General features: G+C 36.8%; 2 protein-coding genes across 2 annotated transcripts; both read right to left on the minus strand.

Annotated features, from left to right (window-relative positions):
• Positions 1-901: 901 nt before the first annotated feature.
• On the minus strand, positions 902-4,022 carry LOC110683853 (uncharacterized mitochondrial protein AtMg00810-like). The gene is made up of 2 exons (XM_021860262.1): positions 3,864-4,022; positions 902-1,702 (listed from the first exon to the last, which is right to left on the minus strand). The coding sequence occupies exons 1-2, from the start codon at positions 4,020-4,022 to the stop codon at positions 902-904; spliced, it is 960 nt and encodes a 319-aa protein (XP_021715954.1).
• A 1,244-nt stretch (positions 4,023-5,266) lies between these two features.
• Positions 5,267-10,774, minus strand: LOC110683713. The gene is made up of 2 exons (XM_021860107.1): positions 10,515-10,774; positions 5,267-5,893 (listed from the first exon to the last, which is right to left on the minus strand). Exon 2 carries the CDS (start codon positions 5,883-5,885, stop codon positions 5,421-5,423), a length of 465 nt encoding a protein of 154 aa, XP_021715799.1. The 5' UTR covers positions 5,886-5,893; positions 10,515-10,774; the 3' UTR covers positions 5,267-5,420.
• Positions 10,775-27,541: the final 16,767 nt, after the last annotated feature.

The following is a 27,541-nucleotide window of genomic DNA, read 5'->3' on the forward strand; positions in this document are numbered from 1 at the left end:
TCTTTATAAATTAGTATTAAAATGCGGTTAAAGTTTAGTCAAAATTTTAAATTAAATCAGACTAGATCTCCTTGTTTCAAACGAATGAGAACAAGTCCTTATTCAAGTTAGAAACCCTAACTGGATATGATGCCAATAATCTTGCAGGCCTTTGGAATATATATTTGTGACTAAATCATGAACAATGGGTTAGATAGTGAAACGACATGGCACATAGGATGAAATAAAGCAATTCTCTTTCAAATGCATCCTAATTAATGAAGCTCCGGGACTTCATAAATTAACAGTATGCATGAATTTTCAAAAAGTTTGGCATATTGTCAGAATCGATATTATTAACTTTGTGAATGGATTGATGGTGAATTGAGAGATGCTACACATAAACTTGGTTTGTAGGATAGACATAAACTTCCAGTAAGAAGTTGTCATGTCATTGTTAGCCAAACAAAGAGAGGGAAAATGGGGGGGGGGGAATTATTTGGGTTTAGGCGCCTAATTACAAGGTTGAGCGGGAGAAAAAGGTTAGGCACCAAACTACATTTGTTGAAGTTCATCAAATGAACTTCATTCTGGAAGAATTTTTCCAGAAAATAGAAGAAGAGAAGAAGAGAGAAAAGCTTGTAGAAGAAGAAAGAAGATTTTTTTTATTATTATTGAATGAAATGAATTTAAAGCAAGCTATTGATATTTATACAAGAGTTAGTTACATAATTCTAAAAAACTCTAACAAATATTCTAATAAACTGATGCTGAGCTGGAGCTGGAGCTAGCTGACTGATCTTCTAATTGTCCAACTGACTCTGCTTTCTTTTCCTGACTGTGCTGCTGACTTGAACCATGTACTCCAACACCCCCCCCCCCCTCAAACTTGCCAAGGGTGATTGAACCATGCCAAGTTTGGTTAGCAAATCCTGCTGCTGAGAAAGTGAGAGTTGCTTAGTGAAAACATCACCAAGCTGCAAACTATAGTAGGAATGTATGTGAGCTCAATCAAGTCCTCTAGGACTTTATCCCTTGTGAAATGGCAGTCCACTTCAATATGTTTAGTTCTTTCATTGAATATTGAGTATTTAGCTATATGAATAGCAGATTGACTGTCACAAAACAGCTTAACAGGCTTCAAACTTCCCAGACCCAATTCTTCAAGAATCCTAACCAGCCAGGCAACTTCACTTGCAGCATGTGCCATGGCTCTGTATTCAGCCTCAGCTGAGCTCTTTGAATTTGTAATTTGCTTCTTGGATTTCCAAGAGATTAGAGAATTACAAAGGAGCAGGACATAACCAGTTACAGACTTTCTGGAGGAAGGACAGGTTTCCCAATTAGAGTCACAAAAAAAAGCCTGCAGGGTAAGCTGATCAGTAGCTCTAAGAAGTATTCCCTGACCAACAGTATTAGCAACATATCTTAGAGTATGCTGTAAAGCAAGAACATGTGGAATCATGGGAGAGTGCATGAACTGGCTTAGAGTTTGAACAGCAAAATCTAAATCAGGTCTTGTGTTAGTAAGAAAGTTTAATTTCCCAACATAACATCTGTAAAGAGTAGCATTATCATAAAGGTCTCCCTGATCAGAATAAAGCTTCATATGAGAGGGAAAAGGAGTGTTTGCAGGCTTAGAAATGTCTAACTCACAGTCTTGCAAAAGTTCTTTAGTGAACTTTCTCTGAGACAGAACATAACCATCATTACACTTGCTGACCTAAATACAATAACATAATTCAACTTCAATTATAAGACTCACTTACTTCCATAAAAAAGTGTAAGAAGTCACAAATTCTTACACAAAATCTTTAATTCCAGAGAAAAGATTTGATGGAGATGACAATAATATGAACATATATATCAGAATTTTAATTCTCGTATATTAATATGCGAATGATCATTTACTAATACGCTAATGAACATCTATCATAATAAAAGTGAACATTCTCCAACAGTTATTTTCCACACTAAATTTACATCTAAATAATCTCACGAAATAGATCAAACTATTCATTAGGACAACAACACTCTGTTTTCAATTATTTTATGTCTAACAATTATATAATATAATAACACACCATAAACTAATTCAACACAAGAGTACATCAAATATTGATACAATTCAATCAATATATTAATTTTTTTTCTAAGATTTGACAATCAATTTGGGGGAAAAAATTAGAGTAATCAAATAATATTTAACTATTATATCAAATCAATGAAATGAAAAAGGAGAGATAAATTAGTATCTCATCAATGATTTGCGTTAATAATGAAGCTCCCATAAGAAGTGTCATGAATAGATGATGATTAAATTTTATGATGAAAACTATAAAGGTTTTTAGAGAGAGAAAATTAAGGATGAAGGTTTTTGAAGAGAGAAAATGGATATGTTGAAATTTTTTGGAGAGAAAAATAAAGGATGATGGTTTTTGGATAGGGAAATTGTAGTCCCTTATCTCGAATCGGAGATGCTAACGGGGGCGGTAAATGAAGCTTTTTACAAGAGAACAATGGTGATATACAAATAATTTGTATTTATTTGAGAGGGAGGTAAATTGGTGGTGGTTGTGGGGGAGGGGGTGCAGGTATATTTAGCTACACTAAGGTATAAGCATTAGTAATTACGGAATTTGGGTACATTATTAATTGTGCATCGAAAACAAAAATCAGATTTGAATTTAAGTTTGAAATTGTATTTAATTGAAATTTGAATGAAATATTTAAAAAATACGTAGTAGTTTTTTTGGGCCTCCATAGAAAACACCTATCAAAAGATACCACATCATTGGTTTATACCAGGCCCACATAAACCAAATTTATGTGTAGCCTTTGCCCGGTGAATTGAAGGAGATTGGTAGATCGACAAATTAAACATGCATTGTTTAAATCCTTAAAAGAAAACAGTGATAAACCAATCAATTGTTGCAATGTGCTTTATTAAATTATTTAAACCGTACCATTGAAAAAAAAATTGAAGCTATTTTTAATTATATTATCTCCATCAATCTAAATATCAACTATTTAATACTTTACGCTTGTACGTAATTAATGCTCAGGCCCGATTCTCTTTATCTTAAAAACAAATATTTAGTAAAAATAATTTCAATTTAATGAAAAATCAGTAATTTTAAATAAGTACGAAGATAGAGAATCAATAAAAATAATTTCAGTTCAGCAAAATAAAATGAAGAGAATAGGGTCTAGTGTTTGCAAAGAGTGTCAAGTATATAATTTGGTGACATAATATATCCCTCCTTTGGCTCTTGGGTAGGTAAAGTGGTTAATCTATATTATAATCACAGAGTCAGTTGATGATTTCTCCAAAACCCCAATCTTCAATTCTCATGCACTTTTTTTTTTTTTTTTTGGTGATATCCTCCAAATAACTTCCATTTTTTTAAAAAAAAAACAAAAATAATCCTACAAATAACTTCCACTTCTTTCCTTAAAAAAAAAAAAACACTTCCACTTCTACTATTTTTTAATTTTTAATTTTTTTTAGGAAAATTTGAATTTTAGTACCTCAAAATTGGGGGTAATTGAATTTTAGTACCCATCTAATTTTTTTTTTTAAATTATTACCTCCAAAATGACAAAAGTATAGGTTTCAGTACCTCCGTTACTATTCCGTCTGATTTGCCGTTTGTGGGCCCCAACTACCAAACTTCCCTCCCTTTGTTCTTTCTCTCTCTTCGATTCTCATTCAATTCCCTCCATTTTACTCTCTTTGTCTCTCTTTGCCCTGTTCCTCCATAATCAAATGCTCAACCACATGCAATAACTCCATTGCCCAAATTCAACCACGTTTTCTTTCTCTCTCCACTGTCAATTGCTAGGCTGTAAATTTTTTTTTTTTTTTTTTGTTTTCATTGTACCTCTGCAATTGACTCAAAGGTGTCTTCTTTTGACTCAAAGCACACATCAGCAAGCTTCTGGGAAAGGTCAATCTTGGAGTCGTCATCTCCATTGAAAGAAGTGGGAGATTCTTCTGACAACGAACATGTATGATTTCCCCAACTTTTTGTACTGTCCATTAATGGTTTGTTGCGCAATTTTGATGAAATTTGTGGGTATTTTTGGAAAAAATTAATTAAACCCTAGATTACTGTGTTTGGATTAAAGTATCAATTTAATTGAAATTGATTTATAATTGAATGTTACAAATGCATGTGTTAGGGTATTTGTGTTGTTGCTTTATGGTAATTGGTGTAGGGTAATGCATGTTACAGTTGCTGTTATTGTTGTTTGTGATATAGAAAATTGGTTAATTAGATTGTTTATTCCTTAATTTGTAGAATCTCAAATGGATGAGCTTGATAACACTGTTGAGGAGGAGCAACACACTCTCAAAAAAGCTTGTATTTCATTAGTTTTGAGGAGGAGCCCTAGGTGGCAACAGTCCAACCCATTAACAGAAACTTGTAGTGCAGTTAGTGAGCCATTAGTGAGGAGGAGTCCTAGGTTTTCCTCAGGAAGTGAATTGAGGGTGGGAAATGATAAAGGGAAAGGGAAGCTAAGTGAAGCTGCTGGGTTGGGAAAGAGGATAGCCAAATCAGAGGGGAAAGGGAAGGGTAAGGCACAAAGGAAGCTGTTCATTGAAGATGAGGAGAGTTTTTAGGTTCTTCTAGTGAGGACTTAAGTGACATAGACATAGATTGGAATCCAGGTGAGGAGGAAGAGGGTTATTCTGAAGATGAGGGATTGGGTGAGAGCACTGCTAACATCCTAGGTGAGGTGGAAAAGAGTTTGGCATTGGTTCATCCTGGGTGTTCAGGGCAGGGGAGTAAGCAGAAGTTGGATCAACTGGTGAAAGATCTAGGTCAGGGAGAAGTACAGCTTCATGAACAGCTGCTGCAGCAGCAGCATCTCAAGGAGCAGGAGCTGCTGCATCTCAAGGACCAAAGGCATCCTCAAAAACTGCAGCAGCAAAAGCATCTCAAGGAGCATCAGCACCCTCACAAGCAGCACCTTCTCAAAGGCCTAATACAAGGTCAAGGCAGAGTGCAGGAGCTGAGCCATACCTCTGCAGCCAAGCATCAACCACAACAACAGCAAAAAATACTACAGCAACAAGGCCAAGCAAGAAAAAAAATTAAGTGCAATTTCTGAAAATTGTTGAACCTATTTCTCTGACAGTATCCATTATGTATTCACTTTGATGAACTTATATATTTAGTAGTCACTTTTTGGACTTAGTCCCTTGTAAGTAGACATATTTATGTATATATGATATGACTCTATTTTATTAGATAAATGAAGCACATATATTTGAAGGCCAATACTTTTGAAATTCATACATACATAAAGTGCAATATATAACTTAAGTTCAATACAAACCACAAATACAACTACAATTAAGAACCATACATAATTAGTAGGAAAATTAGTATCACCATACTTAGACATAATACCCTGGAATTCATCACCCTCCCCTAAACAAGTTTTATGACTACACAAACTCCTAAAACCATAACAAGTACACAAAATACAACAACTACAGTCAACTGAAGCCTGTCACCACTACCATTGTTGCCTGTCATCTTCTTCCTATCACCAGACAAGGCCTTGCATTTAGTCTTCAATGTGTCAACTTCATTTAGCAAACACCTCCTTTGCCCAACAAGATCATCAACCTCCCTTTGCAAAGAATTCATCTCAGACTTCATTAACTTCTTGTCAAGAGTGAGGTTGTTGATTACCTCCCTTTGCCACTCAGTTTGCTCTAAGTCAACCCATTCAAAACATTTGCAACCCCTTGTCTCAGTGTTTGGATCCCAAAATTTACAAGCCTTGAACTTGCGCCCTGGATTCTCCCTCGTCCAAGATGTCAGCCTTGCTAGTGGCAACCCACAGTTACACTTCTTCAGTTTAGAGGGAGATTCAGTATTGCAGGACATTATGACTCCTGCAAACATCAAACAAAATAAAAATAGGGGCATTAGACAAAACACACTACAACAACAACAACACCACTTAGACACACCATGCATCACACAAACCTTGTTAAACTGGTGGCTGAGCACCATTATAGGGATAGCTAGGGGGTGGCCAATTCCCATTCTGTTTCTGCCTAAACTCCCACATACAATCTGCCAAGAACCCAGGATCATCAGTGGTGCCCACATGAATGGTGTAGATGTCCTTATTACCAAGCCTCCTAATCATTTTGAACACATCCCCATCATCCTCTAAATCCCTATATTTCCCTTTATAAATGTACTGGAATCTGGGAAACAAAATATCTATAGATCCTTCTACTGGATCGTCCATTTCACGCAAACGGTCTTCCCACTCTAAGCATTTATCCATCAAGTTGTCTTTACCTATTTCTAATTCAATGTCAATCACTACACTCAAGAACTTATATCTGAAAACCACTCTATCCTCAGCCATTCTGCAAATAAAAATACACATATGCAACAAAAAACCCCAAATTTAGAAATATGACACACATGCAACATTAATTTCAATAACACCAAAAATCCCCAATTTAACCAAATTAAAGAACCCTAACTTTTCTACACCATCAAAATACAAATTACATCAACATTATTCAAATAAACACACAATTGGCAGTACAAACTACAATGTCAATATCATATGAACCACAAATACAACACAATTCTACTCAAATCAACTTCAAATATAACAATTCGTATACAAAATTATGAACAAACTGACCTTTTTTTTTCAGCCAACCAAATCTTCAGCAAATGCGTGAACAATCCTCCCAACAGCTTCGCAATTAAGCAATTAACAAGAACCCTAAGTCTAATTGAATTTCTATCCCACAAATTTTGATTCTTCACTATAAACAGCAGCAAAAATGGGCAAAAAACGAAGAAAATCGTGGTTTAAAAAAAGGGAAGTAACAAACTAGCCGTTGACATGGGGCCCACAAACGGCAAATCAGACGGAATAGTAACGGAGGTACTGAAACCTATACTTTTGTCAGTTTGGAGGTACTAATTTAAAATAAAAAATTAGATGGGTACTAAAATTCAATTACCCCCAATTTTGAGGTACTAAAATTCAAATTACCCTTTTTTTTAATTATTATTTTTCCTAATGACCCACATACTATCCATTTTAATTAATATTAATTAACAAAAAAATAAACAAAAAATTACCAATTTTATTAATATATTAAGTATCTAAACAAAAATAACACGTTTTCTACGTGTGGCCGATTGGAACACAAAAAACACTAACCCGATAACTTCTGGCCGAGCTGAGTAATCCCTACCCGACCAAATATCCCCTGACTGATTAACCATTGATTGACCGGGTAACACCTAACAGACCGAGTAACCCCAAACCGAGTAACCTCCGATCGAGTAACCTTTAAAATATCGTGTAACCCCTGACTGACTGAGTAACTCCTAAACAAATAACCCGGCCACACGATGTGGCCAACCACATATGAACACTAACGGAGTAATCCTTATAACACCAACGGGGTTACCTCACACTGATTGGATGAAACCTATTAAACTAATAAAGTAACTCCCGTAAGAGCTGGACATACGGTGTTATAATAGTTAGTTACCCTATCAAAATCAACTTTTCGTATTTGAAAAACAATTTGTTATTAGATTTTTTTTTTTAAAATCATTTTGTAAAATATATATCCCGTGCATTTGCATGGGTACACTCTAGTTTATGCCAATTACAAAGCAAACAAACCATACATATCGCTGTTATAATGATGTTATTAAACATAACATGTAATTAACATATTCATCTCAAACAACTTTCTCGTAGAAGAAATTTACTCCCTCTCTAGAGAGAGAAAGTCCCAGTGAGAGAAAATCCTCTCTGTTTAGTTTTCCCTGTTTGTAAGCTAGGTAGTGTCTTCCATTAGTAAATTTCTTCCTTTGTTCTTGTCAAAAGTCCAGTTAAGTAATTTCTTCCTTTGTTCTTGTTAAAAGTCCAATTAAGTATGAGTGATTACGAATTTCCAACAACCTTTGTCTATCCTCATAGGGTAGGTGAATTTGGTGAACCTCTCCTCTTTCATGAAACTAGTTTTTTAGATTGGATTTGTTGTGTTATAGGTCGTTTTTGGGACGACCATGACTTTTCTCTTGCGTTAGTTCAACGTTTGGTGTCTCGTTACTGGCACCTCCGTGCACCAGTGGTGGTTAAATCTTATGGGTCCGATTTTATTTTCTTTTGTGGCACGGGAGAAGATGTTTTGGAGTTAGACATGAGGGGTTGGGTGCACTTTAAGGGTAGTCTCATGGTTATTCAAAGGCTTCGTGGCTACTCAGTACCCGACAACCTTAATCTTCATCTAGTGGATATGTGGGTTACAGTAGAAGGTCTGCCGATCCAACACTCCACTCCGATGGTGGCGGAATCTGTTCTAACTCATGTGGGCGAAATTACTGACAGAGAAGAACTTCAAGGTGAGTTTCCTATACCTCGCCCTCGAGTTAGGTTGTTAATTGATCTTTCTATTCCTATAATTCCTGGTTGTTATTTCCCTACCTATTGAAATCGAGCTACGTGGGTTCGATTTAAGTATGAAGGAATATTCAGATTCTATAAAAAGTGCGGATTTGTCGGACACGGTTGTAATACGTGTCGTAGGGGAAAAGATGAAATTAATTATCATTTGGAGCGTCGCTATCGTCACATCCACGAAAGGGGTGCACGTGTGTTATTTGGTCCTACGGATGTGTCTTTATATTCAAATTCAGTTCGAGGTATTCGACCAACTCCGAATGTTTGGACGACAAATTTATATTTTGGTGGATTTGATGAAGATGACCAATCTGATAATTCGGGTGATTCTCATCCTTCGGATATGGAAATTATGGGGGATGATCTTGGAGATTCACCACCACCTCCGCCATATCCAGCGCGGTCACTACCAGGGTTATTTCCAAACCCTCTTCCTGGTGGTTTCCGTTGTGCGGAGGACGAGGTCTGGCGGCGCAAACAGGGGGTCATTAGGGCTGAACAACGGTTCCATTTCCACGTCATCATCAAGCTAATGCTACACGTGCTCCTCACAGATTTACTTTTTCTCATGCTGAAGGTTATCAAGGCACCTGGAAGAATGCTCCTATCCCCAATAGCCAACATCAATCTTATCACATGGGTCATTCTCATCCATTACCTAATCAAGAGGTGATGCTCCCTCATCAAATTTTTCATGATAATCTTCGTCATGTGAATGAGGTAAGGACACCTCGTGATTCTGCTAGTGCCACGTCAGCAGAAATTTGGGAATTAATTTCCCCTTCTGATAACACGTCAAGGGGTCACTCTCCTCACGTGCGCCGAAATACTTCAACTGGGTTGAACAATGTTTCGGACTTTAATCAAAATGGGCCTACTCAATTTCAAGATCCAGCAAGTTTGCATCTAGTTCTTTGGGACTTGGGCCGTAATTTTGGGCCTCAATTTATAAATTCAGCCCCTGTTCATATACAAATATCTAACAACAATAGTGAGGCCTTTTCTGAAGATATGGATCATATCCTTCTTCGACAATACTCTGCTTCTCGTACTGATCCAGATCCGTACGCTGCGTATGGTCGAAAGACTCAAAATCAAAGTTCTCAGCCAGGTATGCTTTTTCGGCCGCCTCCTCTAGGGCATGCTGGTCCAATTTATCCTAACCCGTTTGGGGCGGGCTGCAGTAACTGGGTGGGGGATCCATCTCCGGCGAAGCAAGTTTCACCTATTCCTATGTCATCTTCTACTATGCCTATTTCTGAGAATACAGGAGATAATGATGCAATCGATTCTGGGTATGTTGCGGTTTCTTCTTCTGATGGGTTAGATATTCTGGTCAATAATTCTCCAGATTCGGGGTCATCTGAGAAAATCCCGTCCGTCCTATCAGAAGGTCCTGTTCCTATGGACTGTTCTCCTGCTATTTCAATGTCACCTCTACTTAAATCCACTCCAGCGTCTTCAACTTCAGTCAAGGATGGGAAGACTAAAGGGAGGAAACCTCTTTGCTTGAAATTAGTAAAACAGAGGGACAAGGTTTGGTCTTGGGTTAAAGATGTTTGTCCTCGCAAACGTTCAGCTTCTTATCATGAACTTAGCACTCCTCCTGTGACTATTGGTGATGCTAATTCGGCAGTATTTTCGTGTCTCAAGCCGTTTAAGAAACGGAAGGGTGTAGGGATCGGAAGAGGTCACTACGACACTCACTAAATCACCAACTCAAGACAATCAACCAATAATTCAAACAAATCAACCCAAATTATTTCACAACTAAATAACCACACACAATATCAGCAATAATGCAGTAGCAAAATAGCAATAGCACCAACAATACTAGGAAGAAAAGATAACAATCAACACACAAGACTTTTACGTGGAAAACCCCTTCGATGTGAAGGATAAAAACCACGCGACCGTTAAGGAGTCCACCCTAACTTCTCTTATTGATAATTGAGGGTAAAAATAAACCCAAATCAGTCTACAAAAGGTTTATACGCCCACCAACAACAACAAACAACAAGAGATGAAAAATAAAGAACAAGAGGAGTAGAAATCACCCTAAAACAGCGCTTCTGTCCAAGGACGATTCTGACCAAACCAGAGCTCGAACGACGATCTCCACCGTCCAAAATAAAGCCCTTGATGTCAGGAACAAGCTGTCAAAATTTGAGCATGATCCAACGGTTGAATTTCCGGCAACAGCCAGATCTGTAAAGACTGTCCAGAAAAATCCGAGAATGAAACTCTCTCTATTTCTCTCTTTTGTGTGTTCTAATTTTTTGTGAATGAATCCCTCTACTGACTTCACTTGGCTGCTGCCCTAAAATCACAAACATTTTTTTTTTTTTTTTACCCCAAAAGCTTTCTAAGAAAGCCACCAAAAAATAAGCCCAAAAGGACTTACTACTAACTAGTAAAATGTAATAAAAATTGACCAAGTAAAATGAGCCAAATACAAAATACATTTTATCACCAATTGGGCTGGACCCATAACAATCTCCCCCTCCAGCCCAACACGGGGAAGACCAACACGCTTCAAGCATCACTTGAAGCTCATTCCCACAAGCTTGTTACAAACATCAAGCTTGCTTCCGGGAACCATCTTAGTCAACATATCTGCACCATTCTTGTCGGTGTGGCATTTCTTCAGTTTCAAAAGCCTTTCTTCAATCACATCTCGTAACCAATGATATCGAACATCAATATGCTTAGTACGAGAATGATACATTGCATTCTTACTCAAATCCATAGCACTTTGACTATCACAAAGCACTACATATTCTCCTTGCTTCAAACCCAACTCTCGAAGGAACCTTTTAAGCCATAGCATCTCTTTGCCTGCTTCCACAGCTGCAATATACTCTGCCTCAGTTGTTGATAATGCTACGCATTTTTGTAGCTTGGATTGCCATGAGATGGCTCCCCCTGAAAAAGTAAACACATAACCTGAGGTAGACTTTCTATTATCAAGATCACCTGCCATGTCTGCATCTGTATATCCTTCAAGTAAAGGTTCGCCACTTCCATAACACAAACTTAACTTGGAAGTGCCTCGCAAGTATCTGAAGATCCACTTCACTGCTTCCCAATGAGCCTTACCCGGATTGGATAAGTATCTACTCACTAATCCAACAGAATGTGCAATATCTGGCCTAGTACAAACCATGGCATACATCAAAGAACCAACAGCAGAAGAATATGGAATAGAAGACATACTTGCTTTCTCCTTCTCTGTTGCAGGACAAGCTTTCTTGCTTAGCTTGAAATGTGTTGCAAGTGGTGTACTAACAGGCTTCGCATGCTTCATATTGAACCTTTCAAGAACCCATTCAATATACTTTTCTTGTGATAACCATAACATTCCCGCTTTCCTATCACGAGCAATCTCCATGCCTAAGATTTGCTTTGTAGGACCCAAGTCTTTCATGTCAAATGACTTGGACAAGTTTTTCTTCAAGTTGCTAATCATCTCTGAATCTTGTCCAACTATCAGCATATCATCTACATACAAAAGAAGGATAATGAACTTGCCACCAGGGAACCTCTTAAAGTACACACAAGGATCTGCAGAAGTCCGCTTATAACCATTACTTGTCATAAACGAATCAAATTTTCGGTACCACTGCCTTGGTGCCTGTTTAAGCCCATAAAGACTCTTTTTCAACTTACAAACAAGATTTTCTTTCCCCTTTTCCTCAAATCCTTCAGGTTGCTCCATGTAGATTTCTTCATGCAAGTCACCATGTAAAAAGGCAGTTTTAACATCAAGCTGCTCTAACTCAAGATCAAGACTTGCAGCTAACCCTAGCACAGTTCTGATAGAAGTCATTTTGACAACTGGAGAGAAGATCTCATCAAAGTCAATGCCCTTTTTCTGGTTACATCCCTTGACCAGCAATCTGGCTTTTCTCTTCACAATCTTCTCACCATCTTTCTTGTTCTTGAAAACCCATCTGTTTTTCAAGACTTTCTTGCCCTTGGGAGGCTCCACTAACTCATAAGTTTCATTCTTCTGTAAGGAATCCATTTCTTCCTTCATTGTATCGAGCCACATATCTTTCTCTTCAAGAGACAACACTTCTTGATAATTTTCTGGTTCTCCATCCTCGGTGAGTAGAATGAACTCTGAGCTTGGATACCTTGTTGAAGGTTTGTGCTCTCTGGTTGACCTTCGAACATGTGTATCCACAACTTGAGGGGTAGGTTGCTCCCCCTGCTCATGAACCTCTTCATGTACTTCTTCCTCATTTGATGAAGACTCATCACGATCAACACCATCATCCTCATCATGAATGCCATCATCATCATGATGAACTGGTACATCACCATTAGGTTGTACCTCACCAACATCTTCATGATTCTCCTCAACATTCTCATTTGCAGGCTGATTTACAGGTGTAGAAGAAGAAACACCATCAGTAGTATCAAAAGACAATTCTGAAGTAGAAGAATACCTTGTACTCAGAAGAACTGCACCCTTCTCATGCTCAAAGAATACTACATCTCTACTTCTCACAACCTTCTTTTTTTCAGGTTCATATAGTCTGAAACCATACTCTTCATCACCATAGCCAACAAAAACACATGGATTAGTCTTGGAATCAAGCTTCGATCTCTGATCTTTCGGCACATGCATGAATGCCTTGCATCCAAAGACTCTCAAGTGTGAATATGAAGGATCACACCCCTTCCATGCTCTATCAGGAATGTCAAAACCAAGAGGAACTGATGGAGAACGATTGATCAAATAAACGACACACTGAACTGCTTCAGCCCAGAATGTCTTAGGAAGATCAGACATTCTAAGCATACATCTCACTTTCTCCACAATGGTTCTGTTCATCCTTTCTGCAACTCCATTGTGTTGTGGTGTACCGGGCTCTGTCTTCTCATGTCTTATGCCATACTGTGAGCAGTAATACTTGAACTCTTTCGAAGTATACTCACCACCATTGTCAGTTCGAAAACGCTTCAACTTTCTTTCTGTCTCCCTTTCTACCATGGAATGAAATTTTTGGAAGACCTCGAACACTTGGCATTTTGTCTTCAACATATACACCCAAGTTCTTCGAGTAGCATCATCGATAAAAGTGACAAAATATCTATTGCCACCAAGAGATTCAACTTCAATGGGACCACAAACATCGGAGTGTACTAACTCCAACTTGGCTTGCTTTCTAGTAGACTTCCTGGAAAAGGAAGCTCTATGCTGCTTTCCTGCCAAACAATGATCACAAGGGTCAAGAGAAACAGTTTTATCAACAGGAATCAATGTTTTACCTGCTAAAAGTTTTAATCCCTTGTCACTCATATGTCCCAATCTTCGATGCCACAAATTAGGAGAATTCTTCTCTTCCACTGCATTAATCTCACCAGAACATACACTCAAATATGTCTTGTACAAAGAGCAACACAACTCACCCCGTGCAACTGTCATCGAACCCTTAGACAACTTCCACTTACCATCACCAAAGGTATGTCGGAAACCCTCTAAATCAAGAACATTAGCAGACAACAAATTAAGGCGTAGATCAGGAATATGGCACACATTCTTCAATGTAAGCACGCACCCAACACTTGTCTTCACACGAATATCACCTAGCCCAACAATGCTTGCTGAGCTCTGATTTCCCATCTTCACACTACCAAAATCACCAGACTTGTAGTTCATGAAGTACTCTCTCTTGGGAACACAATGGTATGAAGCCCCTGTATCTACTAACCACTCTGTGTCTAAACTGTCAACATGATGACACTCACTAGTTGCACAAATCAAAGTGACCTCATCATCACTTTTGGAAGCTGTTGCTGCAGTGTTTTTATCATCTCCCTCTTTTTGTGAATCATTCTTCTTTCTCTGTTCCTTTTTCAAACGGAAACAATACTTCTTGATATGACCAGGCTTCTTGCAGTAGTGGCATGTATTCACATTTCTTCCATCATTGGATTTGGACCTACTCCTTGAGTTATCACGACCTTTGGGACCCTTACTCTTGCCTCTTCCTCTATTCTCAACAACAAGAGCATGTGAATTATCAACTCCCATCTCCTTTCTTCTGATTTCTTCATTAAACATGCTATCTTTGATCACATCCAAAGATAATACACCATCTGGAGCAGAGTTACTAATATTCACAACCAAGGTCTCCCAACTATCTGGCAAAGAACTCAACAAAAACAAAGCCTGCAACTCATCATCAAGAGTAACTTTCATAGTAGTCAACTTGTTAATAATATCCTGAAAGTCATTAAGATGCTCAGAAACAGACTTTCCATTTTTCAATTTCAAATTAACAAGTCTTTTAATCAATGAAGCTTTATTATGGGCGGTCTTCCTTTCATAAAGACCTTCTAACTTCTTCCACAACTCATAAGGGTCGGACTCTTGTGACACATGGTTGAATATGCTAATATCAACCCATTGCCTAATTGTCCCCAAAGTCTTCCTTTTCAACTTTTCCCAATCTTTAACTTCCATTTTATCCGGTTTAGATGGTTTAGAAACATTTCCATCTTTATCAGTGACAGATTCAATAGGGTCAAACAAGTCCTTGCAATATAACAAGTCTTCCATCATAGGTCTCCAAATTAAATAATTAGATGATGTCAATTTAACCATCGAGCTACTACTACTCGAATCCATAATGTGATTATATTAACCACGGCTCTGATACCAAGTTGTAGGGATCGGAAGAGGTCACTACGACACTCACAAAATCACCAACTCAAGACAATCAACCAATAATTCAAACAAATCAACCCAAATTATTTCACAACTAAATAACCACACACAATACCAGCAATAATGCAGTAGCAAAATAGAAATAGCACCAACAATACTAGGAAGAAAAGATAACAATCAACACACAAGACTTTTACGTGGAAAACCCCTTCGATGTGAAGGATAAAAACCACGGGACCGTTAAGGAGTCCACCCTAACTTCTCTTATTGATAATTGAGGGTAAAAATAAACCCAAATCAGTCTACAAAAGGTTTATACGCCCACCAACAACAACAAACAACAAGAGATGAAAAATAGAGAACAAGAGGAGTAGAAATCACCCTAAAACAGCGCTTCTGTCCAAGGACTATTCTGACCAAACCAGAGCTCGAACGACGATCTCCACCGTCCAAAATAAAGCCCTTGATGTCAGGAACAAGCTGTCAAAATTTGAGGATGATCCAACGGTTGAATTTCCGGCAACAGCCAGATCTGTAAAGACTGTCCAGAAAAATCCGAGAATGAAACTCTCTCTATTTCTCTCTTTTGTGTGTTCTAATTTTTTGTGAATGAATCCCTCTACTGACTTCACTTGGCTGCTGCCCTAAAATCACAAACTTTTTTGTTTTTTTTTTTTTTTACCCCAAAAGCTTTCTAAGAAAGCCACCAAAAAATAAGCCCAAAAGGACTTACTACTAACTAGTAAAATGTAATAAAAATTGACCAAGTAAAATGAGCCAAATACAAAATACATTTTATCACCAATTGGGCTGGACCCATAACAAAGGGTGCTTCAATGGATGGTTCTACTTCATCGGACTCTTCTTCTTCTGAGGGTATGGTGGCTCCCCGGACTGGGCCACCACAGTCGCCATGAATGTGGCGGCATGGAACTGTAGGGGATTGGGTACGGCGGACTCCCCTAAAGTTCCTTATGTGGCTTCCTTAGTCCGCTCTTTTGGAATCGACCTCATGTTTATAATGGAAACTCTTGTCTCTGTAAATGTAGCTGTAGATAAGTTAGCTAGTTTAAACTTTGATGGGTTTTGTGGTACTGATGCTATAGGCTTAAGCCCCAGTCTCGGTAGTTCCTATTTTAGTTTCCTCGCATATTATCTTCTGTAAAGTGGTAATTCCCGGTCAAGCAATAAGATTTGTAGCTTTTGTGCATGGGTCGCCTCATGTTTCTTTCCGTTCTTCTGTTTGGGCTGAATTATTAGAAATTATACAACAATATCCTGATATTATTTTGATTGGAGATTTTAATCAAGTAGAATATCTTGAGGATAAAGTTGGAGGATCTTCTTTTATCCCGGGTCGTTTTGAATTTTTAGAATGGAAATTAGCTTCGGGTTTAGTTAATATTCCATTTTCGGGTCCCCACTTCACATGGGCCAACGGCCAACTGAGGAATCCTACGTTTGAAAGAATTGATAAAGGGTTTGCTTCTAGTTCATGTATAGAGGATCATCCTGATGCCTTGATAATGCATCAACCAATTCTCTTTTCAGATCATGCGACGATCATTTTGAAAGAAACAGTTAATCCCTGTGTTCCTAAACTTCCTTACCGTATTGACAATTGGTGTCTTGAAGTCAATGAAGTGACTTCTTTGATTAAGTCTTCATGGGGAGTTTCGGTTGCAGGATCGCAAATGTATGTTATATCTCGTAAGCTAGTTGCTCTTAGATCTCGGCTTCTTCATTGGTGTGTGGCACATAAGAGATCTTGGGGCATTGATTGGAGGGATTTGGAAGATTCTATTGCCTCTCAAGCTAATCATCTAGATTCTATAGCTCAAGGTTCTCGTTTTCTTAATACTAAAGATGAGAAAATTTCCCAGGCTCAGATGTTATTTTCTTATTGGAAACAAAGGTCTAAAGTTCGCTTGGATGCTTTTGGCAAAACCTCTTCTCATCTTCTTTTTGCTTCAGTCCAAGAGCGTCGCCGAAGAAATAAGATTTTCAGCCTGAAAAATAACCTTGGTGATTGGATTTCTGAACCTTCGGGTGTTGAAAACCTTTTGGTGGAGCATTTTGAGGATATTTATAAGTGTCAAGGTTCTTCTTATAGTTCTATCCTTGGGTTTTGGGATGACCTTAATCTTCCTTCTCTCAATCCTGACCAAAAAGAGCAACTTATGGCTCCGTTTTCGGCAGAGGAGATTAGAAATGCTATGTTCCATATTGGTAATGATAAATCTTCTGGGCCGGATGGTTACTCCGTAGCCTTCTTTAAATCTCACTGGTCAATTGTTGGAGCACAAGTTATTTCAGCAGTGCAATATTTCTTTGCCCATGGTTATATACTAAAGGAATGGAATCGCACTTTCCTTGTCCTATTACCAAAGGTAGAGCATCCCGAAAATCCTTCCCAGTTTCGGCCGATTGGATTATGTAATGTTTTATATAAGTGTATTGCAAAATGTATGACTTCTCGGCTGCGTTGGTTCTTACCTTTGCTCATTTCTGATTCCCAATCTGCGTTTGTTCCGGGCCGCCTTATGTCAGACAACAACCTCATTGCTCATGAGGTTCTTTCGTACATGAATACTACCGCTTCTAGATTGTGTTCAGCGGCTTTGAAATTAGATATGAACAAAGCTTATGACAGAGTTAATTGGGATTTCCTGTGGAGTGTTCTGGAAAAGTTTGATTTTCCCCCTTACTGGATCCACATTATTAAATAATGTGTTTCCACGGTTTCGTATCAAATTTTGATTAATGGGAAACCTTCTTCGACCCTTCGGCCTACTTGTGGTCTGCGACAGGGAGATCCGCTATCGCCCTATTTATTTGTGCTATGCATGGAAGTTTTTTCTCCTATGTGGTGGAAGGCAGAAACTGATGGTTTATTTCAAGAAATTCGCATCTCCAGGCGAGCTCCTTCAATTTCTCATCTGTTCTTTGCTGACGATGCTCTTCTCTTCTTTCGAGTTTCGCCGGAGACCTGTGATAATTTACTGGAGGTTATCAGTCGTTTCCGCACCATCTCGGGCCAAATGGTGAATGTTTAGAAATCTTTTGTTAAGTTTAGTCCTAATACTCCGGAGGATTACCGTGAGTTTCTCAGTTCTGCTTTACGAATGCAATCTAAAGATTCGTTGGGAACTTATTTGGGCCTCCCGGTAGACTTAGGTCGGGCCAAATGTCAGCAATTCCAGCCTTTGGTTGACAAGATCTCGAAACGCTTATCTGCTTTTAGTTCAAGACGACTATCAGCAGCTGCTAAGTTGGTCATCATTAATTCAGTAATAGTAGCTTCTTTGAATCATGTTCTTTCAGTCTTCAAATTACCTACTACTATAGCTGATCGGATTGATAGACTAGTGACTAGCTTCTGGTGGAAATCTAGTAAATCAACGAGGGGTTTAGGTCTAACCCCGTCATCTTTGCTTCATTTACCCCGTGGCTTGGGGGGTTTGGGTATTCTCCATATTCCCTCCTTCAACTCAGCTTTATTAGGGAAGCAGATGTGGCTCTTATTCATAATCCACAATTACTAGTTTCCAAAGTTTATCAGGCTTGACATCCTCAGCTGATAAATCATAAAGCATCTATTTTCGCTTCTCGTCCGTCTTAGGGTTCCAGGAGTTTATCGGAAGGAGCCCGTGTTTTATCTCAAGGAAGCATGTGGAAGGTGGGGTCTGGTTCTCAAATTAATATTTTGGATGATCCTTGGGTGCCTGGAATTTCTGTTCATCACAAGGATTCCATTCCTTCCATTAACCGCCCTAATCTGGTTGCTCATCTTATCGACTCCCGTTCTCAGGAATGGGATAGTTCTCGTATTCGTCAGCTTTTTCCTCCGTCTGCGGCATATCTTATTCTTGGTTTAGAAAGACCTGCAGAGGAAATGGATGATTTTGTTTATTGGAAATTTACTCGCGATGGTTCATTCACTACAAAGTCTGCTTATGCTTTCTTGCTTCAGCATGACTTGCGAATTCTTCCTCTTCTCAGGTTCTGCCTTGTTGGTGGAAGAAATTTTGGGGTTTCCCTATTTTACCTAAATGGAAACTCTTTATTTGGAAAATCCTTAATAATGCTCTGCCTACTGCAGATGTTTTGTTCCTGAAAGGGATTCCGGTGGATTCCACTTGTGGTTTCTGTTACCAAGCTCAGGAGACTATTTCTCACCTGTTTCATCAATGTAAGTTTATCCGATCGATTTGGACTCGGTATCATTTGGAAGCTTTTTCATCTTTATCGATAAATGTTGATTTTAAGTCCTGGTTGACTACTACTGTTAGCCAATTAGGAATTTCTAAAGATTGGCCTCGGTTGGATGCTTTGGTAGCATTCATGTGGGCTGTCTGGGTAACTAGAAACAATCTTCGTTTTTGAAGTTTTTTCTCCGGCCGGGATTTTGGTTTCTGCTTCCAATTGGATTGAGCGTAGTGCGAATGCTAGAGAAATAAGTTCGTTATCTCAACCTGTGTGTCCCCCGGGTTTTGGTTCTCCCTTCTCTCCTATGAGGAAGATTTCTTCTGGTCCCTTTGATGTTTGCCTCTCTCTTGACGGGGCTTGGAATGCTAAAGATAACCATGCAGGTATGGGTTGGGTTCTTTCTTCTACTCTTACATCCCCTACTTTTGGGGGTGGGGCCCAGGCAGGTGTTACTTCTTCGGCTCTGCAATCTGAATTACTGGCATGTTTGTTCGGCTTACGGCATGTGAAGGAAAGAGGTTACTCGAGTGTTCAGATATTTACTGATTGCAGTTCAGTCCAGTCCTTACTTCAAGATCAACTATCGCATGCTATCTCTGTTATATGGATCCTGCAGGAGATTCGCCAACTCATCCATACTTTTACCAAGTTTTCCATTCAGAAGGTGCCTCGACAGGATATAGATTATGCCCATTGTTTGGCAGGTTTAGCTAGTCGTAGGAGTTTTCTTTGTTTCCGTTTTTAGTTCGTTTTTTGTTAGTTCCTCTTGTCAAAAAAAAAAAAAAAAAAAACCTTTCTCGTAGAATGGTTTTCCTCCCCATAGTTTTGACACCCTACTTCATTAATGGACATGGCTATCTTTCGTAGAAATGGTAGAATGGTTTTCGTCACCATATTTTTGTATTTCTACACCATTTACGTTCACCAAGATTCTAAATTTGATTTTGTGGGGGTATTGGAAGAAGTTAAAGAATTTGTGACTGCATTCGGCATCACAACTGTTTGAATTTTTTCTTGTCAATATATCAAGACCATCTCCAATGGTGAGATTCAAGTTTAAGTATAGAAATACAAAATGAGTAATTTTTTACCTCCGATGCTGATATCGTACCCACTTCTCGATTTAGCAACTCATATGAAGTCTAAATTCTCAATGGTGAGACTCTCTAAAATCAACAAATGTCACTTTCAATTTATGACCCATTAATTATTATAAGATTAAAAAATAATAAAAAAAAATAAAACTTAAATAAATTATAAAATATATTATAATACTAACAAGGGCCCATACTTTTTGTCAAATGAGACTCAAAGTTGAGTATCTAAACTTAGCAACTTTCTTTTGGATTTGCTAATTTTAGATACTAACTTATTGGTATACATTGCAAAAAATACTCTCTCTCTCCTAAAAATACTCACTTGAATCTCACCATTGGAGATGGTCTAAGAGATATTGTGTGATTGTGTCCATAGATGGGACATTAAGGAGAGGGATGATGAGAAAGTGGAAATGGAGGAATGTTATGCATTTGTAGATACCTAACATTGATTAAAATATATTAAAAACACATGGTAGAGAGAGAAAAGAGGAGAGAGATAGGAAGAGAGAGGTGTATAGGTGGACCCCACCTACTTTTTGGTCGGATTGTATCTCGTGATGAGGGACCACATGTTAATTGTTCCACTAAAGGTTTCTATGGTACCATTGAATTTTCAGTGATAATATTTATGCATAAATTTTGTACAACTGAATGCATATATAATACCATTATGTGCATCTATAGTATCACAATATATTCAGTGGTACCATTTGATCATCTAATGATACCAATATATGCATTCGTTTGTACATATATATAATTACATGAATACCCCTTATTATGCATTTTTACATGCCTAACATTCCCCACTTTAAAATCCCTGTAGGGATGATTGAAAGAAAACAAAGGAAAATGGAGGAGAATGAATGTGCACTCATAAAAGCACATTGCAGACAATTTGATAGAACCAAACTGGCAAGCAAGTAGCAATGAAACACGTCTACAATGAGGGAAATGAGCTGTCAGTTGGCTTGCTGATCAAGGTTGTGATACATAACAACAAAACTAAGATGACTCAAGTTCCTTATTTAGGTTTAGGTCATATTTTATATAATGATGTTATAGGTGTAGCTTTTCATTGTTTTATTCCTATGTAATTGTTCCTTGCATTTCTTTTTAATGGACCTTTATATGCCTTTCTTTTTTTATAGGCCTAACCCCCTTTTGCATTTTAAAAAAAGGATCTTGCTAACGAGCGTCCCGAGATGTTAGATAAGGATAAATTATATTGGTTGAAATGGTATTAAGTTAGGAATTCATGACAAAATTAAATCACGCGTCGTTCAGTGTAATTAATGTTAATTTTACTCTAATATTTGCACTTTAATTCTCTTATCAAACGCCTCGTAGGCGCTCATTAGCTTTTGCCTTAAAAAAAATAGAGAGCAATGTTTTAGTGACATGAATAGAAGAGATACTCCGTGTTTTATTGACATTAATAGAAGAGAAACTCTGTAGGATTCATTGTTCCATTTTATCATTCAGCACAATTTTTTTAAAAAAAAAAAAAACTAAAGATATAATTAGGTATAAGTAGACCTGGCAAATGGGTCATTCGGGTCGGGTATGGGTCGGGTCATTTCGGGTCGGGTCAAGTTCGGGTCAAAAGGTTATCGGGTCAAGTTCGGGTCGGGTCGGGTCATTTCGGGTTTCGGGTCGATTTCGGGTCGACTGATAATCGGGTCGGGTCGGGTATCGGGTCAACACTTCGGGTCGAGTTCGGGTCGGGTCAATTTGGGTCGGGCCAATTTTCGGGTCGGGTCAATTTTCGGGTTAACCTTGGGTCAGGTCAACTTTGAGTCGAGTCATATTCGGGTAATTCATTGGGTTAAATTCAACTCTGTATATATATTTATTTATTTACTTTTTGACGAAAAAACTCACTATATTTATTAAGGCTATTTTTTTCATGGAATATAGTAATTGTTTTACTTATATTAACCTTTTTTTTTGTTTTGTTTTGTGTGTGTTTAGATTGAGAATCACTTTCAGGATCTCTTGAAACTAAGAGGGATGCTCTAACTAATTGAGTTATACCTCACTCTCTTATATATTGATCTTAGTTTTAATACGTACTCTAATTATCATTGTCATTGTTGTAATAATTTCTTTGAATTATTCTTATACTCTCTCCATCCCAAATTACTCTTAACGATTTGACATTTTGCACAATTTACACATCTCACTTCGACCGACTTTTTAGCTATTATATGAAAGTCAATATAGTCATGTAAGATGTTGTTGGGTCTATTTTAATGTATAATTTCCTAATATAAACTTTTTATAATTTATACAATTATTTACTAAAAGAAGTTAAAGGTCGGGTCAACTTCGGGTCTCGGGTCGGGTCATTTCGGGTCTCGGGTCATTTTCGGGTCGGGTCATCTCGGGTCGGGTCATTTCGGGTTTCGGGTCAAGGTCGGGTCAGTTCCACTTTGGGTCCGGTATGGGTCGGGTCGGGTTAATTCGGGTTTTGGGTCAATTTCAGGTCACTGGTTTCGGGTCGATTTCGGGTCATGGGTCGGGTCATTCGGGTCGGATCATCGGGTTTGGGTCAAGATTGCCAGGTCTAGGTATAAGTAAAATATTTAGGAGCAATTACAATGGAATACAAAAATTATGAGGAGCCCCATTTAACTTTATGATAAATTAAAAAACATTTGTCTAGTACTGTAACATTTTTAAAAATGAATCAACAAATAATCTTAATCAGGTTAGTGAAAATTTCAATTGAAACAATTCTCCAAAGATTTTATATGGAGATGAAAGGAGTAGCCGATTAGAATACATTGTTATCAAAAATTTCTTTTACTACGTATTTTAAAAGAGGGTAGTATAGTATACTAGCATGGAGCCAAAACAAATACATTACCAAGGAGAGAAGGAAACCTTAATGAGACTCTCACATGGTCACTCTTCCAAAAATGACAGATTTGGAAAAAAACATTGATAAAATCTCGGTATTAGTGTGAGAATTTTGAATTGCATGGAATTCGTACCTTTTAATCTTTTTATGCCCGACTGTGAATTTTTTAATCAACTAAAAAAATTGAAAGATCACATTGAGCCGCGTGATTAAGGGCTTATTTGGATCACCTTATTTTTATTTATCTGATTTGATTTGGTTTGATCTAATCTGATTCGATCTGATCTGAATGTTAAATTTGACCAAATTTTGACCTTAAATATACAATATCTATACGGAAAATATACATCAAGTAGAGTCTTTTAGATTCGTAATAATGTATTTTATTAATATGTGATTTTCATAATTTTTTCCATTATGAAATTAAAGATATTTAGTGATAAAAAATTGCACTTAAAATGATGATATGGTCTGGAACTTATTTTTTTTTTAAATAAGTAAAATAAGATGAACTAAACAAGACCTTATTCTACTATTCGTCTATTCCGTATTATGTTAGGAACCGTAAAAGGAACAACTTTCATTAAATATATTTCATACGATTGTTAACAAGCCCTCAATTAGTGGTTGTTACAGTTTTCACTTTTGTTATAGTGGTTGTTTCAGTTTTTAAAATTATTATAATTTAAATCACAAACTTTTATATGTGACTGACCGTATGGCCAACTACAAATTTTTTATTATTTATTTTCTCCCTCTCCTCTCCTCTCCTCTAATTTTATCCGAGAAACAAATTCCGCAACCATCAGGCGATTCGCAACAATCGTCAGTTTTGCCTCAGAGCTTTATCTTTTTCAATTAAAGACGAAATTGCAGGATCTAGGGTCATGATTTCCGATTTCAATCGTCAATAGTTGTATTCGTCGTCTTCATAGGTGGTTTGTTTGTCAGTCGTGGTGGTTTTTGGTGGTTTCGTGGGTGGTGTTTTCGTGGGTGGTGTTTTCGTTCATCGTTCCAAATTTGGTGATGGTTTCGTTCGTCGTTCCGGATCAAGTATGGTGGTTTTGGTGGTTTCGTGGGTGGTGGTTCTGGGTGGCGAGAGTTCTAAAAGGTGATGGTTTAGTTAGGTGGGTAGTGGTTTGATGGTGGTTTCGTTCGGATAGAAGTGGTTCGTTGGTGGTGGTTTTGGGTGGTAGTTTTTCGTTGGTGGTGAGTCAAGGGTTACTAGGTCAGTTAGCAGTTAGGGTTATTAGGTCAGCCAGAGTTTACTACGAGGTCGGAGGGATTACTAGGTTGGTGGTGTTACTTTTGTTATGTGGTAGCTAGCCACGTTGTGTGGCCAGCCACATACAAAACCTCCTAAATTTCTGAATTTAATAGGTTTGAACATTTTTTTTAGTTTTTTGTATGAAAAATATTATATAAATTAGATAAACAAAAACCACTCTTCTACCATGATACCAAACAAGTCCTTAATTAACAGTTTTATGCATGTCAAAGGCCTAGTGAAGGGATATTGATACCTTCTCTTATGCAATACCAATTTCTACGGAAATCGTCCCAATAAGAGAATAACTATGAAGTATGTGTCGTATGATCAATCTTCTCTATGAAACCGAATAATAAATAAACTAATGTTTGGCCCGGGCATTGATCCAGGTGTTACTTTGAGTATTTTTATCATTATTATTATTAAAGAGCTTGAAAGAATTTTTTATTGTTGAAAATTATGATATCACAATAACAATAATAAATAGTTTTGAATAATTTTGCTTTTATTTCTAATATGTATTTATATATTTATGTGCATAGATAGAACAACATTATCTTAAAGCTTGGATGGTAATAAGTTGGTCTTCATTCAATGAGGTCTTGTGTTCAAACCTTATTGGATGCATTTTTGGTCAACCATGACATGAAACAAAAATGTGCTAGAAGTACACGTGTGATATCATGATGGTGCAAGAATGAGATACATGTGGCACATTGGCATTTTTAGGAACTCTTATCAATCTTCTCTATGCCCCTAAAATTGTTTATTTACGTATTTACCCCTTTTAAAAGTATAATCACACATTTATGAATAGTGTTGAGACGATTATATCCTAATATGTTATGAAATATTTGTGGATATCCATTATCCTCCTTTGTATCATTCCGGAACAATCTAGATCTAGGGTTTATATTCTTATCCATTCAAACCTTAATATATTGTATTTATATATATCCCATTATATGAAATAGAAATACACTGATATATTCTCTATCAATCTCTTTTATATTTCTATCTATTTTATAACACGTTAACAGCACCAGCCCTACCTGATTGAGCAAATAAATTAGCATCATTAAGGTTAGTGTTTATTTTAATTTTTCTAATGAAATATATGCAACGATCACGTAATATATTATAGATCATATATGATTGTTTTGGGTCAAGGTGTTTCATCATTAGGTGATTATATATTATGGCTTGACTTGTTAATTGTGTGCGTGGGATCGGTTGATTAATTTATTTATTTATTTATTTTTGTGAATGTATTTTCGTGAAATTGAAGTTTACCATATCAATCAATAATACAGAGTATATATGCTTGTGATCATGCATGTGATTTTTCTACCATACTTCATACCATTAGGTTCTTTATATGGGTTACTTCAAAGTCTTTCATTTAGTTTTTGTTCTACTTCTATTTATACTCTACATCAACCTTTTGCGTCTGTTTTGTTTTTCTTTGACCATACTGAAATTATTTACATGACTATCATGTTTTGGCAAGCGCTAATTTGTTTACACTTGGTTGAGTTTCCCAGAATTAAATAAATTGGGTGTTTGAATTACATCCATTATTGAATATTATTATATTATAATCTCTATTTTGTGACTTATTCTTTGTGAATTTATTATGTTTTCTATTATTTGATATTTATGTTTAGAACCCATTCCGTCAATACTGCTATAGAATTTGTTGATCTAAATATCAATCCCTAATCACTGCTATAGAGTATGTGCCAAGTTTATTTTTTTTTAGGATATGAATAACATACATTATTATTGAGTAATATGCTTCAATAGGCGTTGGTTAGTGAACTAATTAGTTCCTTAAGTTTCTGAATTAGTTGCGAGGTTCTAGTATGAGTCAACAATAACATAAATGTTAGTGGATTTATTTCTTTTAGGTATTTTTCTTTTCTTTGTTAGTGGAGTCATGCTCCTATTATTAAGCTTTTAGTTGGCCTAATTTTAGCTTTGTTTGTTTTGTGATATTGGCCTGTATAAGGCATCGAGGTTAACTTAATTAAACATGAAGCATTATCCTTCTTCTACTATATTATACTTTGCTCTGCCCTCCGTATTCCAACAATTATATTAACAAAGATACTCATTTTTTTGAATTCATTATTATTATTATGGATGTTATGCTATGATTTTGTATGACTATAATTTTATTATCTTACTAGAATTTATAATGTTCTCTTTTATAGCAATTTATGTCGAACCTGACGAAACTTGAATTTGAGGCCCTTGATGTCATCGGAATGAACTATTGTTTGATTATATTTAATGATTGCTAGCAATTTGAAGCATATTATATACAATCTTAGTTTTTCATTTTTCTTGGTATGAGGTACATATATTGCAGAAATATACTGCATATTTAGCTACTTGAAGAGGATAAATTTAATTAAAGTTTGTATACTAATTTTTTTAATGACTAATTCAATTATCTGGTGATTGTGATATTAGTTGTACAATTAGTGAATTTACGTATAAAAGCATGATGTTATATTTTAATGATTACATGAATAGTTATTGTTGATCACAAATCATGCTAGTTTTTATTTAAATAGTGAATTTAAACTATAGTCTGTATTGTGATGAGCTAACGATAATGACTATATCATGGATATCGATAACTTCCTATGATATAGGTAAGACAATAAAGTAGTGTACTACTATTAACTTACAGGTTAATTCTCTATAATGGCATGCATATTCGTCTCAAAATTTATATTATGTTGATAATATTAACTTGGTATCATGATCATATACTAATATCCTTATAAGTTGATAATATTATGAATCATACTATGTATATATATTATGTTGATTGATGTGTGATTAGATTCAATTACTGTATTATGTGCCTACTTGAAAATTGGATTATTGGAATGAAATTAAATTGAAAATGATGTATGGACTTGAAGTTCCTTAATTAATTAAAT

Source organism: Chenopodium quinoa, unplaced genomic scaffold (assembly GCF_001683475.1).
Source record: "Chenopodium quinoa cultivar QQ74 unplaced genomic scaffold, ASM168347v1, whole genome shotgun sequence".
In the NCBI taxonomy this organism is placed as follows: Eukaryota; Viridiplantae; Streptophyta; class Magnoliopsida; order Caryophyllales; family Amaranthaceae; genus Chenopodium; species Chenopodium quinoa.

Excerpts from the sequence above, each read along its gene's own strand:
- LOC110683853 (XM_021860262.1), bottom strand. The coding sequence starts at position 4,022 with ATGGACAGTACAAAAAGTTGGGGAAATCATACATGTTCGTTGTCAGAA. Across the intron at positions 1,703-3,863 it reads CCTTTGAGTCAATTGCAGAG|GTCAGCAAGTGTAATGATGG; the intron begins GTACAATGAAAA and ends TATTGTATTTAG.
- LOC110683713 (XM_021860107.1), bottom strand. The coding sequence starts at position 5,885 with ATGTCCTGCAATACTGAATCTCCCTCTAAACTGAAGAAGTGTAACTGT.